General features: G+C 41.8%; 1 protein-coding gene across 1 annotated transcript in view; it reads left to right on the top strand.

The window, feature by feature from the left end:
- CTNND2 (catenin delta 2) overlaps positions 1-17,763 on the top strand; it is a 935,284-nt gene that overhangs the window by 874,284 nt on the left and 43,237 nt on the right. Inside the window, exons 18-19 of the mRNA XM_079915963.1 lie at positions 6,010-6,220; positions 16,239-16,323. Coding sequence (XP_079772089.1) covers positions 6,010-6,220; positions 16,239-16,323 — 296 coding nt within the window. The remainder of the gene's footprint in view (positions 1-6,009; positions 6,221-16,238; positions 16,324-17,763) is intronic.

Below are 17,763 nucleotides of genomic sequence, written 5' to 3'. Positions count from 1 at the left end.
GGTGAATTATGGTTAATTTTGGTCATCTTCAGCTCTTAGCACAGTAACAGCTACCCATTCTCACACCTAGCCCTTGGCAGGCAACTATACACGTGTTCATGGGGAACTTGTATGCAGTTGGTGGGAGCTAGGGTGGGCAATAAGGGATCCGTCCTCCAAATATTGGGCACTCTGTGTTCAGATTGTTGCTACTGATCATGGAGTTGCAGACACAGAGGCAGCTGTTGTTGCACACGCCCCCCAGTTGTCGAAAACCCCTCCCCCTCCAGCTGAAATGACTTCCAGGGAACTTAAAGAGCTGGTGCCCTTCCCTCCCCCTTCATTGTTCTCTTTTTCCCCTTTTGGGAGCCAGATATTAAAGATTAGGACGTTCAAAAGCAAATGTGTACGTGAGGGAAATTAGAAAGTCACCGTGGAAGCCCAGGGAAAGGCACAGGTTCAGAAAAGACCTGCAGAGACCTTCAGTTTACACCTCAGCACACAGACATCCTACAGCAATTAAAAACAAAACCCAGCAAACTGGCACAAGGGGAGGAATCTGAATTCCAGGGTTGCTATGTGGTTAGATTGCAGTGTCCAGTTTCCAACAACAACAAAATCACAGAGGATACAAAGAAACAGGGAAGTATAGCCCTTTCCAAGGAAAAAAGTGAACCAACAGAAACTTCCCTGAGAAAGAGTAAGTGGCAGAAGTGCTAGACAAAGACTTTAAAACGCTGGGTAATTATAAAAGCGAGTCTTATTGTAAAAACAGTTTGTAACTCCACTTTTTTTGTTTTTTACATGATTCAAGAGAATAATGCATTTTTAAAAATTATTAGTCTAAAAGCTAGTATTATTGTACCTTTGGCTTACAACTCCATGTTTTGTTTTCTACGTACTTTAAGAAAGTGATGCGTTAAAAAAGTTACCATTTTATGTTTTTGGACACAACATACAGAGATGTAGTTTTGTGATATCCATAATTGAAAGGGTTGGGGCTGGAACTATAAACGAGCAGAGTTTCTGTACATTATTGAAGTTAAACTGGTATAAATTTAAATTGGAGTGTTATAACTTTAGGACATTAAATGTAATCCACATGGTAACCACAAGTAGAATAGTTACAGAATATACACAAAAGGAAATGAGGAGGTTAAAACATTTCACTGCAAACAGAATCAAACACAAAGGAGAGAGTAGTGTAAGAAATAAGGGACCAGAAAAGCTACAAGGCATGTAGAAAACAAATAGCAAAATAACACAAGTTAAGTCCCTTCTTACAATAATTATTTTAAATATAGAGGGGTTAAACTCTCCAATCGAAAGTCAGAGATTGGCAGAATGGAAAGAAAGAAAAAAAAAATGATCCAACTATATGCTATCTACAAGAGACTCACTTTAGATCCAAAGACACATAAATCAAAAGAGAAAGGATATTTGTACACCTCTGTTCATAGTAGCATCGTTCACAATAACTGAAATAAGGAAGCAACCCAAGTGTCCACCAACAGATGAATGGATAAGCAGAATGTGGTATATGCATACAGGGGAGTATTATCCAGACTAAAAAAAAAAAAAGGGATAGTCTGATATATTCTACAATATGAATGAAGCTTGAAGACATTATTGCTGAGCAAAATAAAGACACACTGTATGGGTCCACTTATATAAGATACTTAAGAGTTGTCAAAATCATAGAGATGGAAAGTAGCACGTTGGTTGTTACTGGATGGGGGTGGGGAGTTATTGTCTAATGGTTTAGTAGAGTTTAATAGAATTGTAGTTTTGCAAGATGAAAAGAGTTCTGGAGATACGTGGTGGTGACGGTTGCACAACAATATGAATTTAATCAATATCACTGAACTGTACACTTAAAAGTAGATAAGATGATACATTTTTATTATGTGTATTTTGCCACCATAAAAAATGGAAGAAAAAAAATTAGTTTAGAGCAACTCAACAAAAACTCACAGGTAAGTTTTAGCATCTCCAGAAACAGGGAAGCCAAAGATGCACTAAGACCTCAGAGACAAAGGAGTTGTTGTATTCCTGATCCAGGGCTGTTCTCGGCTGACATTTTTTTTTTTTAACCTCTTTCCTCTAACGTTGGTTTGAGAGATTTGAGTTTACCATAGTGCATCACAAAGACCAGCTATACAGAGGACCATATGAACAATCCAGAGTGATATACAATCGGTTTAGGAAAGGACTCAAGATCACAGGTGGTTAGCCCATAAAACCACTCACTACTCAATACTGCCCCCACCAGTGGAGAAACCAAGGGGTAGTGCGCAAATCAATACCAGGAATAGGCTGAGTGCTGAAATAGAAACAGAAACAGGCACAGTCAGCGAGAGCAAAGCTCTGTTACCTCATCGTGAAATTCCTACCAGGTCTTATGTATACAGGAGCTCAGCAAGGAGCACCGCTCTAGGGCAACACAGTTTGTTAGGTCCCCTGAGTCCATCCAGAAGCCTCCACATGCCCACCCACTCTGAACGGAAGACCCCAAAAAGAAACATAAAGAGAAAATAGTTTTTAATTGTAATTTACAAACACGTCTGCCCACACACAGGGCAGGAAGGGTAGCAAAGTTACAAGGTTACAGTTAGTCTGTCACTGATAGGAACAGTAGTTTTTTTTTACACAATTGTCATATGTCCAGTAGTCATCTCATATCAGTATTACACATGTCAAAGATAAAGTTGTTTTCATGAGAGACTAAGTAACTTCAAAGAAATGGCCCGAGGATTCATTTCTGTTGAGAATTTGAGCAAGACAGAGTGACCTTTAGTTGGTGGTGGTGGTGGAGTTGTTTTTGTTTTGTTTTCATCTCAGGGAGCATCTGTCTGAATCTCGGAGCAACATGCTTTTCTTTTGTAACATGTGATGCCAGTGAGAGTGGATAATGGAAAGCACCTTGGTTCCCAATGGTGGCAAGGTATTCACTTTGTTTTCCCAAATCTAAGTGTCTTTTGAACCTGATGACCAGTTTGTCTCTCCCATATGATGTTTACTAGTTGTGCATGTTTTTTTTTTTTTTGGCCGTACCGTGCGGCTTGTAGGATGTAAGTTCCCTGATCAGGGATTGAACCCGGGTCCGGGCAGTGAAAGCACCAAGTCCTAACCGCTGGACCACCAGGGAATTGCTGAGCATGTTTTCTTTTGTGTGGAAAAATAAAATAGAAATCCAACTTGTCCATTATTATTAAGTTTCTGAATTCACTTGGTTTCCGCTACCCACCTCATTATCCCCGCTAGAAATTTCTGAATCCTCTTCCCCTGCGTTACCACCACCGTTTCACTGGGCTCGAAGCCTTGTCTGAGGACTCTCCATCATGGCTGCTCTTCTTTTCCTGATCCCCTCAGGGCCAGGTCTTTGTAGTCACAAGTTCCTTGCTCTTGTCCTGAAATATTAGTCACCTGCTAGGTGGTATGATCAGTATGAGTCGCTCTGTGATGTTAGGCTGTGTCATATTATTTACTTATTTTTAACCGAAGTTAAATGCAGAGGCGGGGGAGGGGTCTTCAGTCTGCAGTGGTTGGCTGCACCCGTTCTAAGACAGGAAGCTCCTCTGTTTCCTGGCAGGCTCATCCACAGGATGAGGCCTGTACACTTCTGCTCTCTTCCTCTGCACCCTCATAGCCTCCCAAAGCACTGCTGAGCCCCAGGTGCTCTTGATGTCCCTGTGCCCATATATATATGGCAGTGACTCCTGCCGTTTTCCACACTGGGGAGCACATTCGACAGTATTCGTCCAGCACACTGGGGCAAGTCGAAGAGGCTGCTCTGGGGAACGCGGTGGCTCCTGCCCCTTGAACATCATGCGGACACCTTGCTTCTCATTCAGGGCTCACGGGTTGGGAAGCTGTGTAAGATGAAACCACACTTTCAAGTCTGTTGTAATTTTTAAATTTTTATTTATTTATTTATGGCTGTGTCGGGTCTTCGTTTCTGTGCGAGGGCTTTCTCTAGTTGCGGCAAATGGGGGCCCCTCTTCATCGCGGTGCACAGGCCTCTCGCTATCACGGCCTCTCTTGTTGCGGAGCGTAGGCTTCAGACGCGCAGGCTCAGTAGTTGTGGCTCACGGGCCTAGTTGCTCCGCGGCATGTGGGATCTTCCCAGACCAGGGCTCGAACCCGTGTCCCCTGCATTGGCAGGCAGATTGTCAACCACTGCGCCACCAGGGAAACCTGTAATTTTTTAAATGATGATAACAAAAACTAAAAAAAAAATGCTCTAGCCTAATCCTCTCCCTCTCCTCATTTTTGCTTTCAATGTTGATGATGTGCAAGGCCACACAACCAGTCTTCTGTGCTCATTCAGGAGTGGGGATGCCCCTGTATGCACAAGGATTGAGAGAGTTTGCTACTTCCTTCCTCCATCACTTCCCTGATAAAGAATGCGCCCATCTTCTCACTTCTGTGAATTCAAGTTGGTCTGACAGTGGTTTGTGCGGGGTTAATGATAAAGTCGCCAGCCTGCTGAGCTCAACTAAACTCGTAGCCCGAGCTGAGTGTGATTTAATGATGAGTAGGTAAAGCCAGGTGCTCAGAGGACTATCGTGTACAGGGGATCTTCTCCAACCTGTTTTAAGTGCTGTCATTGGAAAATAAATATGCTACATTTGGGGGTTTTCAGGCAAACCATTTTTGTCAGACACTTCTCAGCTGTCGTCAAGTGAATGAAGACACTTTCCTATTTCGGTAATTTAGACATCAGCATTTTTTTTTTTCATCCAAGCTAAAATAAGCCACCTAAACATAGGATAAAAGCAGATACCAAAATTACGAAGTCTTATGTTTTATTTATTACTGCCTGGAATTAAGATGTCATTGCCTCCTTCCATGGTTCCATTTCCTGCCCCCCAAGCACCACGTGCCAGAGAATTAAACAGCAAAAGAAGTTATCCTTTAGAGACCTATAAGGAGGAAAAATACTTAAATGGCTTTTAGGAGCTGCCTAAATATGTCTAATTGGGGGATGGGAGACAAGACAGGAATTTAACTTTGGACACATGCCGATTTCACCTGAAAAATTTAGGAACAGGAAACTTTGCTACAGGCATTCCTCTACTTAGTTCCAGAAGTCAGTTAATGGAACAGAACTGCAAGCTGCAGGTGGGATGAATTAATTGTCTTGCAGGGTTATTGGTAATGCCTAAATGGCTTTGTAAACTAAAAGTATTCCATAAAGATGTCATTATAAGTACCTCTATCATGGGGAGTAGTATGATTAATAATGATAAAGTGAATTAAGGAAGCAAAGTTGCATTTTATCTTATTTTTTCCACGGGAAGTAACACATGTCAAATTAGTAAATGTTATATGGTAGAACCATTCAATAAAATCCCATCAGAGAGACAGATCGATCTTCCAGTTACCCTAGTTCAAAGGACACCTAGTTTTATATATTGTTTGTAAAGTTTCTCTCCCCGCCTTAAATGTTTCTCTTTGCTTTATAGGGACCAGAATGCAGATGTCATATATACATACATTTTTGTGTTTTGACTCTTATTTGTTAAACAATACAAGTCCCAACATAGCTCCCGTCAAGGCATTCTTGAGGTTATGTTAGAATTACCCTATGTTTTCCTGACTTCTGTGAATAGCAAGCAGGAACCCACTGATTGCTAACTTCTACTGAGTCCTGAGTCCAGAGTCATCACTGTGTGTTAAGTGCTTCCCACACATTTCTTCGCAACAGCCTTGTAAGGGAGGTACCATTATTCTTGCTTCGCAATTTAAAAAGCTGAGGCTCAGAGGCATGAAATAACTTGTCCAAAGAGTCAGTCCCACATCCATCCAGTACCAAAAGTCCGTACATTTGCTGTGAAGAAATACCGTTTTCTCTGTGTATGTGTCCACGGTTACCCCATAAAGAATAATCAGTGACGGGGAACAGACAACACTGCATTAACGTGGCCTCTTGTGTTCTCTTTTTCACCCCCGTCTGCACCTCTCCCTCCACACTCTTCCTCGGTTTTGACCACATTTCAACTCTTCCCTTCGTTTTCTTTTCCAAAGGCAAATACGCCATGCGAGACCTGGTCCATCGGCTTCCAGGCGGGAATAACAGCAGCAACGCGGCGAGCAAGGCCATGTCGGACGACACGGTGACAGCCGTGTGCTGCACCCTGCACGAGGTGATCACCAAGAACATGGAGAACGCCAAGGCCTTACGGGACGCTGGCGGCATCGAGAAGTTGGTCGGCATCTCCAAAAGCAAAGGAGACAAGTAAGTCAGACGGTGACTTCCTATCACAGAGAATTGGTATTGGTAGAATCGGTTCTAAGTGTGCCCAGCATCCCCTGGGTATGGGTAACACCACTGAATGTCACTGGGAAGCACTCTGGTGTCTGATAATCAAGAGAAACAGCAGATAGTTTCCAGTCTTCCAGTTTCCCCCCACACAAGGAAAGCTGATCTTACTAATAATTTTGATTTGATAAATAACTCATGACTTGGTGAGTCCTGGGATGTTAGTAAGATAGGCTTGACAATCCAGCGTCCAGTCTAGTGACTAGCAAGTTCCTTCCGTACGGAAGAGACGACGCTGATTCATGAAGGTATTTGGTGGCAGCTGTTCCTCTGCGGCTGCAAGTCCAAGTGTTGATGATGGATCCACATCCTTTTGTTCTGTGCCTCTTCAGTTCTGCTTAGCAAGTCAGGGAGGATGCGGGAGAAAACAGTGGGACGGAGTCAGAGAGAAATCAGTGTCCAGCCAGCACCCTCCCTTACCAGCTGTGCCTTTGGGACAAATTATTGAATTTAACAAGTCACTGTGCTCATACTTTCCAATCTAAAACTGAGGGAGGGGCTGTCATAAAATATTTCCTAAAAGAAGTAATAATCAAGTCTTAAAGACTGAATAGAAATTTCTGGGGCAGAGGGGATAGAGGCAGTGAGGAAGGAGGGCTTTTATGCCAATGGAATAAAGAGAGAAAAGGCTCATGTCAAAGGAGCGGCACCGCCAGAAACAGGAATGTCCCCAGTTTGATTTAAGAATCGATGGTATCTTACTCTGTGTAACCAAAACATATCTTCACAAGCCACAGTGTCAGTATATCAGCGAGCTGTCAATTTTACAAAAACATTCACTCACCTTAATTCAGTTTTGCCTCCTGGAAGTCCCTCAATGTAATCAAGTAAGATTAAAAGGGTAAACCTTTTGTTATCAAGGGCCTACTTCTTGACTTTGCATTCCTGGCCACACCCCTCCATTCCTTTATATCTAAACGCTGAATAATTTTTCTCCTATTATTAAAGGCTGTGAAGGAGGCGCTTTAAGACTTTTTGGAAATTCTCTCATTTAATTCAAGGTATTTTCATTGCATAATAAGTGAAGTTTCAGGGCTTCTGTTTAAGCACCCTGAGACCTCCAAATAGGTTCAGTGAACAATTCAGGATTAGGATTTGAATACTTTCCTATATCAAGTACAGAGAAGCCCCTCTGGACTCGTGTAATAATTGTGCAGTGTAGATGGATGGCTTGAATTATATCTTATAATACTTACGGTAAAATGCTCTTCCACATAGGCAGGAAGCCACGTGGTTTTCTGTTTTATATAGCTTCAGTAGACCTTTGGAATCTCTAATTGAAATGCTTACCTGTTTTGAGCATTAAGAACTTAATATGTTGATGCTTTTCTTAAGCAAACACACATGCTCACACAGTAAAACCATAGTCCACAAAAACTCTCTGATATATTTGTCTATATTCATGGGACATTCCAAGACGAAAGTGTTTTCTCTGAATCGTAAGACAGTAGAGCTGTGGGAGGTGGTCACATTAATTCCTTCCATCTGTGTGAGCATCCCTACAGGACCTTAAAGAGAAGAGATGCTTTTATCAGTCCTGTGGTCAAAGAAAATTATTTGATGAAACTAATTAAAAACTCATTTGTGGAAACCATCTATGAAACAGTATATATCCACATTGCCCATCCAGAAAATAGTCCTGTTCAGTCTGTTCCCATCTGGATTATTGTTAATGGGAGATTCCTTTCATTACAAATAATCTGAAATCTGTGCTTTAAACTGACTGAAAATTTCTTTATGGGATACTCATTTCATGTCATTGTTTATCTTTATTCCCCAGTGTTAGCAGTCTGGATTTATGAATTTAGTAACAAGTGTGGAATTGCTTTGAGTCAAGCATCTTCCCAGTTATAACTCTCCTGCTTAGTCAGTCTCATCCACTATTTTATGTGGTTTATCTCTTTTATATTTAGTGACTAATTTGGGGATCAAAACAAGGTTTTTATAACTGGAGATAACCTTGTCAGCCACCTACACTTCAATTTGATTATTACTTCTCACTGCTCTTAAAATGAATCCAGAAGAATTGCTCTGGATCTTACCACTAAACTCACCATTTATCACTCAATTCTGTCATGAGGGTAGGCACTGAGACTCCCATGGCCTTCTAGACGGGTTTGAACAAAATAGAAACATGTTATTGAAAATAGAATTTTTGGAATTGGAGATGATTTAATAATTGGAAAAGGGAGGGATATCAGTTGGCTCTAGTTAAGTTATAAAATGCTTGCAAACTTGCCCTCCTCAAAAAATTATTCAAACTTTTAACTTGAGATCGCATGAGAAAACACAGATGAAAAAACCTACGAGGCTATGATTCTGCCTTTAACATATTTATAGGTTTTATTTCTAGACATACACAAGCTTAAATATGCCGTGATACTAATGAGTCAGCCTGGCACATTGCCAATCACAGTCTGTTTGAACTGTATAGCTCACCATGTTTTGCCAATACACTGGAAGAATTATTCTGGAATCCTGCGGCTGGAATGGCCGTGCTGAACACCCACAATGAATGGCATCAACTGAAATTTTCAGCCGCCCCTAATTTGACACCTCTGGTGAAGATCAGACATTGTGTAATCGTTAATGACTCTCACAGGAGTCTTTCAGACTTACCATTTTAAGTCTTGATAACTTATTCTTTTCACATCATTTTAAACATGCAATATGGACAAGTCCATCTGTTTCAAAAGTACGTTTGTATTTTTTCAGATTTTAACAGTTATGTAGGAAATAGTGTTGAGTGTGTCGCTGTATTTTGTCATAAGACAGAAAAGCCATTTAACAGCCTCGACTGTTACTTGTCAGTAAGGAGCTCTGTTTGTGGCTGAAGTTATAATCACTTGTCACATAAGAGGTACTCAGTTGTTCAAGTCCTTCAATCAATAGTTATAGTTTTTCAAGTAGACGCTGCATGGGACCAGTCTAGTGGATGAATCAAAATTAAAGTCTAAAAAGAAAGTGATGTTTCTTTGACCTTCATCAGTTTTTTATAACACTGTGATGTATTGGCATTTTAATTGAGAGGTTAAAAGCTGCTATTCATTACGTATTCACAGTCTCTTTCTATTTTGTAACTAAGCAAGGAGTAGAAAAAAAATTACACCATCAGAGGAATTTTTGCATACTAAGTATGTTTCAACTATATTATCGCTACCTGAATATTATTAATACGTATTTCTCTAGAGTTGCTTGACTTTTGTCATAGCTACATATCTAGCTAGTGGTGATACACTACAGCAAAACATAGCATTTGATCTTTGCTCAGCATTGATTATATAAGAATAACATGTGAGGATCATCACAGTTGCAGAGGTTCTCCCCAAGGAGCCTACCTTGGGCTCGCCAGCACCAGGAAGACCAGCCCCGAGATGGGAGAGCTGGAGGGACACCATAGGAGACACAGACTCTGCTCTTAAAGGGCTCACGCAAAATCTCATACCTCAAAACAGAGCGTGCAGAGGCAGCAGTTTGAAAACAGCCTGGGTCAGACCCCTTGCCGATCTTAGAGAGCCTCTCAGAGAGGCAGGAGGCAACTGAGACTCCCCCGCCCTGGGGACCGAGATGCTAGCAGCAGGCATTTTGGGGAGCTAGTTCTACCATGAGGACACTGGTGCTAGCAAGTGCCTTTAGGAGTCCTCCCTCTGGTCTGTTAGCACCAGAGGCTTACCTGCCCACCAGCCAGTCAGCCCCAGTCCCGGGACCCCCTACATTGAGCAGCCGGCTGTGTCAGGACCCAGCCCTGCCCACCAGCAAGCCAGCAGCCTCCACACAAGGCAGGGCCTGGCAGCCAACTGGACCAGGGGCCAGCCCCCCTACCAGTGCACCCACAGTAGTTGGCCCTACCACAAAAGAAGGACCCACACAGACCACAAAGGGGACACCCCTAGAGCATACATCTCTGTGACCAGAGGAGAGCGTGCTGCTGGGCCCCATGAGACATCTCCTACATAAGACCACTTCTCCAAGATCAGGAAACGTAACGGGCCTACTTGATACATAGAAATAAAGACGGAGAATAAAGCAAAGTGACAGAGGAATATGTTGCAAATAAAGGAAAACTAAAACTCCAGAAGAAGAACTAAGTGAAATAGAAGTAAACAATCAACTTAATAAAGAGTTCAAGGTAATGATCATAAAGATGCTCAGGCGAAGAATGAGCACAGTGAGAAGTTTAACAGAGAGTTGGGAAATATGAAGAAGAACCAAACAGAACTGAAGACTACAGTAACTGAAATAAAAAACACACTAGAAAGAATCAATAGTAGATTAGATGATACAGAGGAATGGATCAGCAGACTGGAAGACAGAGTAGTGGAATTCAACCAAGCTCACCAAATACAAGAAAAATTTTAAATGAGGATAGTTTAAGATACCTTTGTAACAGCATTAAGCATACTAGTATTCACATTGTAGGGATCCAGAAGGAGAGAGAGAGAAAGGGGCAGAGAACTTGTTTGAAGGGATAATAGCTGAAAACTTCTCTAACCTGGGAAAGAAAAAAGACACCCAGGTCCAGGAAGTACAGCAAGTCCCAAACAAGATGAACCCAAAGAGGTCCTCACCAAGACACATTGTAATTAAGATGGAAAAAATTAAAGAGAAAGAGAGAATCTTAAAAGCAGCAAGGGAAAAGCAACTAAGTATGTACAAGGGAACTCCCATGAGACTCTCAGCTGACTTTTCCACAGAAACTTTGCGGACCAGAAGAGAGTGACATGATATATTCACAGCGATGAAAGGAAAAAACTGCTACAACCCAGAATACTCTATCCACCAAGATTATCATTCAGACTTGAGTTTTACAGGCAAGAAAAAGCTAAAAGAGTTCAGCACCACTAAACCAGATTTGCAAGAAATGTTAACGGGACTTCTCTAAGTGGAAAAGACAAGACCACAAGTAGAAATATGAAAATTACAGAAGGAAAAATATCATTGATAAATATACAGTAAAGGGCTTCCCTGGTGGTGCAGTGGTTGAGAGTCCGCCTGCCGATGCAGGGGACATGGGTTCGTGCCCCGGTCCGGGAAGATCCCACATGCCACGGAGCAGCTAGGCCTGTGAGCCATGGCCGCTGAGCCTGCGCTCCACAATGGGAGGGGCCACAACAGTGAGAGGCCCGCATACCACACACACACACACACACACACACACACACACACACACACAAAATATATATATATATATATATATATATATATATATATATATATATATACAGTAAAGCTAGTAGATAAACCACTTATAAAGCCAGTAGGAAGGTTAGAAAGCAGAAGTAGTAAAATCATCTATAACCACAATAAGTAGTTAAGGGATATACAAAACAAAAAAAGTTACAAAATAGGAAGTAAAAAATATTAAATGTGGAGGAGGGAGATCAAGATGGTGGAGTAGGAGGAAACCAAGCCCACCTTCCCCCAAAAAACACATCAAATCATCTTCACATGGAGCAACTCTACTGAAAGCAACCTGGAGACTTGCAGAAAGGCTCTTCTTCAACCAAGTCTGTAAAGAAAGATACACACGGAGTCTGTATCTACAGAGGAAGGGAGGAGTTGTGGTCGGGTCAGGACCTGTGCCCTTAGCAGAGGACACAGAAGAAGAAGGAGATATCATGGCCTTAGGGATCCTCCCTGGGCAGCGAGGGGTTCATATCACACACTGAGCACCCCAGCCCTGGGGTCAGACACCAGGAAGACAAGTTGCCTTACCTGGTTAAAAACCAGTAGGATTTACAGAAGAAGAGAACAAGACTCCTTGTCAACAGCCCATGCACAAACTTGCTTACTCCTGGGAATAGCTCAGAGGAAGCAGATTGAAAACTGTCTGGAGCTCTAGCTGGTTTCCCAAGACCATGCCAGCCCACACTGGGCACCTGCTCCAGCCCCTCTTGCTCCAGCACTGCTCTCCACTAGAGCGGAGGCCACCATGACCAAGGAGAGTGTGCACGCTTAGAGAGAACAGAGCCAGCTCAGACTAGACCCTCAGGGCTTCTGCTCCAGCCCCTGATATGGTGGTAACTGCCACTGAGCACAGCAGAGGCCCTGGTTCACACCTGGCTCTGACTCTAACCCCTCCATCTCCAGCCATATCATCCAACAAGGTGGTAGCTGCCAGCACACCCCAGGGGAAGACATGACCCATGCTCACTTCAGATCCAGCTCTCCCACTACTGTGCCAGCTATCTCTCCATCCACTGGGCACACACACAGATGGCATAGGGATGCTCCCACACAAGGACACCCCTTCAAGACTGGAAGAGTCAGCTCCTGCACCTAATTTCATAGAGACAGAGAATGTTGAACAAAATGAGAAGACAGAGGAATATGTTTCAAGCAAAAGCACAAGAGAAGACAGTGGAAAACAACCCTAATGAAACAGAGATAAATAGTTTACCAGACAAAGAGTTCAAAGCAAGAGTAATAAGAATGCTAACTGAGCTCGGGAAGAGGCTAGATGAACACAGTGAGAACTTTAACAAGGAGCTAGAAAATATAAAAAAATAACCAGTCAGACAAAGCTGCAGTCATCAAAACAGTATGGTACTGGCAGAAAAACAGACACATAGATCAATGGAACAGAATAGAAAGCCCAGAAATAAAACCCATGCACTTATGGTCAATTAATATATGACAAAGGAGGCAAGAATATATAATGGCAAAAAAAGACAGTCTCTTCAATAAGTGATGCTGGGAAAACTGAACAGCTACATGCAGAAGAATGAAACTAGAACATTCTCTAATACCATAAACAAAAATAAACCCAAAATGGATTAAAGACCTAAATGGAAGACCAGAAATCTGAAACTTCTAGAGGAAAACATAGGCAGGACACTCTTTGACATAAGTCATAGCAATATTTTGACAGGTCTGTCTCCTCAGGCAAAGGAAACAAAAGCAAAAATAAAAAAAAGGGACCTAATTAAACTTAAAAGCTTTTGCATAGCAAAGGGAACCATAAACAAAATGAAAAGACAACCTATTGAATATTCACAAATGATATAACCAACAAGGTGTTAATATCCAGTTGTATATATCCAAGATATATATATATATATCTAACATACAACTCAATATATCAAAAAACAACCCAATTAAAAAATAGGCAGAAGACCTCAATAGGCATTTTTCCAAAGAAGACATACAGATGGCCAACAGGCACATGAAAAGATGCTCAGCATCACTAATCATCAGGGAAATGCAAATCAAAACCACAGTGAGGTATCACCTCACACCTGTCAGAATGGCCGTCATCAAAAGGACAAAAATAACAAGTGTTGGCGAGGATGTGGAGGAAAGGGAACCCTCGTATGTTGTTGGTGGGAATGTAAATTGGTGCAGCCACTATGGAGAACAGCATGGAGGGTCCTCAAAAAATTAAAAATAGAACCACCATATGATCCAGCAATTCTAGTTCTGTATATTTTTCCAAAGAAAACAAAAACACGAATTAGAAAAAAATGCATGCACTTCAATGTTCATTACAGCATTATTTACAATAGTCAGTATATGGAAACTGCCTAAGTATCTATCGACAGGTGAATGGATAATGAAGATGTGAGATAGATATATATAGATAGATAGATAGATAGATAGTGAGAGAGACAGAGACAGAGACGACTATTACTTGGCCATAAAAAAGAATAAAATCTTGTAATTTGCAACAATATGGATGGACCTAGAGGGTATTATGCTAAGTGAAATAAGTCAGAGAAAGACAAATACCATATGATTTCACTTGTATTTGGAATCTACAAAACAAAAGAATAAACATAACTAAACAGAAACAGACTCACAGATACAGAGGACAAACAGGTGGTTGCCAGAGAAGAGCGGGATGGTGGGATTGGGGGGGGAGTGAATGAAATAGGTGAGGGAGATTAAAAGATACAAAATTCCAGTTGCAAAATAAATGACTCATAGGGATGAAATATACAGCACAGGGAATATAGTCAATAATATTTTAATAACTTTGTGTAGTGACAGAGTTATCACGGTATTTATTTTGTAATGTATACAGATATCGGATCACTAGGAACTGACTGTAGGTCAATTATAATTCAGTTTTTTAAAAAAAGAATAAAGTGTACCTGTGTCTGTATCCATGAAAAGATCTAAAATTCTCTCAATCAAAAGAATTTAATACATTTAGAGCATGATACTAGCATAAATGTGAAATCATTTAGCAACTGTCCATTTCAGTGAAAGAAAACATATTACTTAAATACAGCTTATCTCTCATAGAGAAAAAATCTTGAAATTTATAAGAACTCTGTATTTTTTTCTTTTAAAAGTACATGGTATAACTAAGAGATTTTCAAACACAAGCCAAAGTTGAATTCCAAGTCAGCAATAACAATAGTAAGAGTGACTGTTACTGTTTCCAGTAAGTAAACGGATGAAGAATACTTAAACGTAGTTGGTCTGCATTGCAAACGTGAAGACCCAGAAAAATAGCAGACATTTAATTGATCATGTATTAGCATCCCATCATTTCATTTGCAGGTCCTCACACATCCATTCGCTCTGGCTTTCAAATCCAAGCTCGACCTGATCCCATCTAACCATCTGCTTACTTTGCATTTTAAAAACTATTTTATGTCAAAAGCAGTTTTGATCTCAATTCAGATGTTCTCTTTGAGGAATCTGTGGGCCACTGCACCATGGGTCAGCTTCAGGGGTGGACTTCACCTTGGAGTCCTCATGAGTGGTTATGTCCTGCCCAACTCCAGGAGTCACCACATAGGCCAGGGGTCGGCCAACTGCAACCCACAAGCCAAATCCCCACCACCACCCGTTCTTGTAAGTAACACTTGATTAGAACACAGCCACTTCCATTCTTTTGTCTATTATTTATGACTCCTCTCATCCTGCAATGGCAGAGTTGAGCAGCTGCGACCGAGACCATATGGCCCACAAATCACAGAATATTTATTATTTGACCCTTTACAGCAAAAGTGTGCCAGCCCTTGCGATCAGGCACAGTGTCACAGTAGCCACTCCAGTTGTGCAGCTGTTGTGGACCCAGCCCGTTGGAACAAAGAATCCGCAGGTAGTTAATAGTTGCCCTCACCACTAGTCAAAGTGACTTCCAAGAATTGGATCAAATTTAATCAACATGGATGTATTGACCTAGTGTCTGTTCTGAGATGCAGGTTGGCACTGAACCAAAAGGCGAAATATTTAGCTGTAGTTTCATAGGGATTTCAAAGCCATGACTTGAAAAACATGATAAGAACCGCTAGTCCAAAGGTTTTCATGACCTTACTTTCTCACTCTGATCCAGAGGACAGAACTTTAATTGCATGAAGGGCTTTGTTTATAGATGCTTATCCACGCTCATCCCTCCATATAAATGTAAGAGAGTGTGTGTGCCAGTGTGTGCACACGTCAGCTTCATGCCAGTCACTTGGGCTTGGCATCATCAGCAAACGGAAAACAATTGCCTGTAACCCCTCAGGTATGTGGAGCCAACGCTATACGTGCTCTCACACTTCAGTTGAGAAAGTGAATATCTTTTTTCTCCTTGCTTACTACACAGGTGTTAAACAACACTGCCATTAAAACCCTTTTATCTGGCCTTTCCTAGTCGCTATCCTTCTCTTCTTTCTGTTCCATTTTGTAGTCCAGTGCTAAATCTGCCTCTGACTCTTGGGTTTGCATTTGCAATGCACAGCTCTTGGGTTTGCGTTTTGAAAATTCTTTGCCCAATTGCAGTGCCTTCCTGTCTCTCCCCTTCATGGGTATGTGGGTGAGAATGAGGCTGGAGACTGGTGACAGCCATCCCTTGTACTGTCCAGTCTGGAAAAAGAAAAGAGCCAGAAAAGCCATGAAGCTTTTATTCTTTTTATTCTTGCTGTTTCCTGACAAGTCAATTTGAAGCCCAGCTGTCCCGCTCACCATCTTGCGTGTCCTGTCTTTTCTTTATCAGACACTCTCCGAAGGTAATCAAGGCCGCATCTCAGGTTCTGAACAGCATGTGGCAGTACCGAGATCTGAGGAGTCTCTACAAAAAGGTAAGGTTTGCTTTACCTTCTTGGCTCGTTAGCTGCACACAGGCCCTGAGCCCAAAGACACCATATCTGGTCCTAACGAGATGTGTCATAGGTATGAAGGGACCTCGTCTGAGAATCTGAGCAATTGAAACACAGCTGAAACAAGAGATCAATGAAGAAGCAAAAGAAAAGGGTCACTAAGTGTCCCCAGGATATACACTAAGATTCATGAACTTTCTGGATTAGACAGACCAATAGCCATAGAGAATATAAGCTTGTTTTTCTGAGCTTCTATATTGTGTAATAGACTAAAAAGTAATAATGAACAGAGGGATTTTGCCAAAAAAAAAAAAAAGCGTCAATAAATAATGTAGTAATAGTAGAGAGGAGACAGAAAAAAATGTAAAAAGCAGTTCAGGAGGTTGAGAAGAATTGCAGCCCAGGAACATTGGGTAGAGACCCGACAGCCTGCCCCACGTTCCTAGCCTGAGACCCTGACGTAGTTACTGATCAGGTTGAAGGGCTGATGAGCCTAACGACAGCCGTAGATCATAGCAAGAGGCTGGGCATTCGTTCAGCAGACTCTCCCCAGGCTGGCTGGAATTTATATCATACATTTCAGAGGAGACTTCATCCCCAAAGTGGTTTAAAAATAAACCTTAAGAGAAAAAGGTCACATCTAGAAATTTTAATTCTACACCTCATTCCCAAATGCTGCTGAACAAAAGATGCATACTTTTCTTTTTTGCTTGGGAGGGGAGAGAGTCCTTTAACAACATCTCCCAGAAGTTGTCATCCCAGGATAGATTTGAGTTAACAAATGGGGCAGAGAACACCACTGACAGATTGGCAGGGAGAATAGCCTAGGCATCGATCTCCGTAGGATTTCAGAAAACGTGAGCAGGGCTTCCATCAACAGCGGCCCAGAGCACCTCCTTGCAGCCACTGGCAGCCTGCATGGAGGGAGAGGGGGAGCTGAAAGTCATTGCCACCTTGGTCCCCAGCCTCCCAGTCTTGGGATCGGGAGGTGGGGTCGCAGCAAGAGACGCACATCAGAGGGGGCAAGACCCATCTGGCCAGAGGGAAAATCTGTCATTTTCTAAGCCAGTGGGAAAAAGTAAATATTTAATACTGGTCCTACTAAGTTAGTCTATTTCTAGATTTCCCCGAGGTCTTTCTGTTTCCCGTAAGCATTCATTACTTTGTACTTTAAAGTTTAGCCCATATATTTCAAAATTCTCTTTCAAGATTTTTCTGTTCCTTAAGAGGAAGTATATTTAGGCTGAAACATTGCAAAATTAAGGGTTAGGGGAGTGTTCTGAATTAATTATATCCTTTCCTACGTATCTTGCTGTTCATCGAAAGTGTTTTGGGTTCCATGCTGTTTGAAATGCACATCCCAGCATCCCTACGTGGTTCCTTCCGGGACTCTTCCAGGAGACAAATGAATTCTCTCCCAGG

This window comes from Stenella coeruleoalba, assembly GCF_951394435.1.
Source record: "Stenella coeruleoalba genome assembly, chromosome: 3".
Classification (NCBI taxonomy): domain Eukaryota; kingdom Metazoa; phylum Chordata; class Mammalia; order Artiodactyla; family Delphinidae; genus Stenella; species Stenella coeruleoalba.
This window is presented reverse-complemented; position numbering and strand designations above follow the sequence as displayed.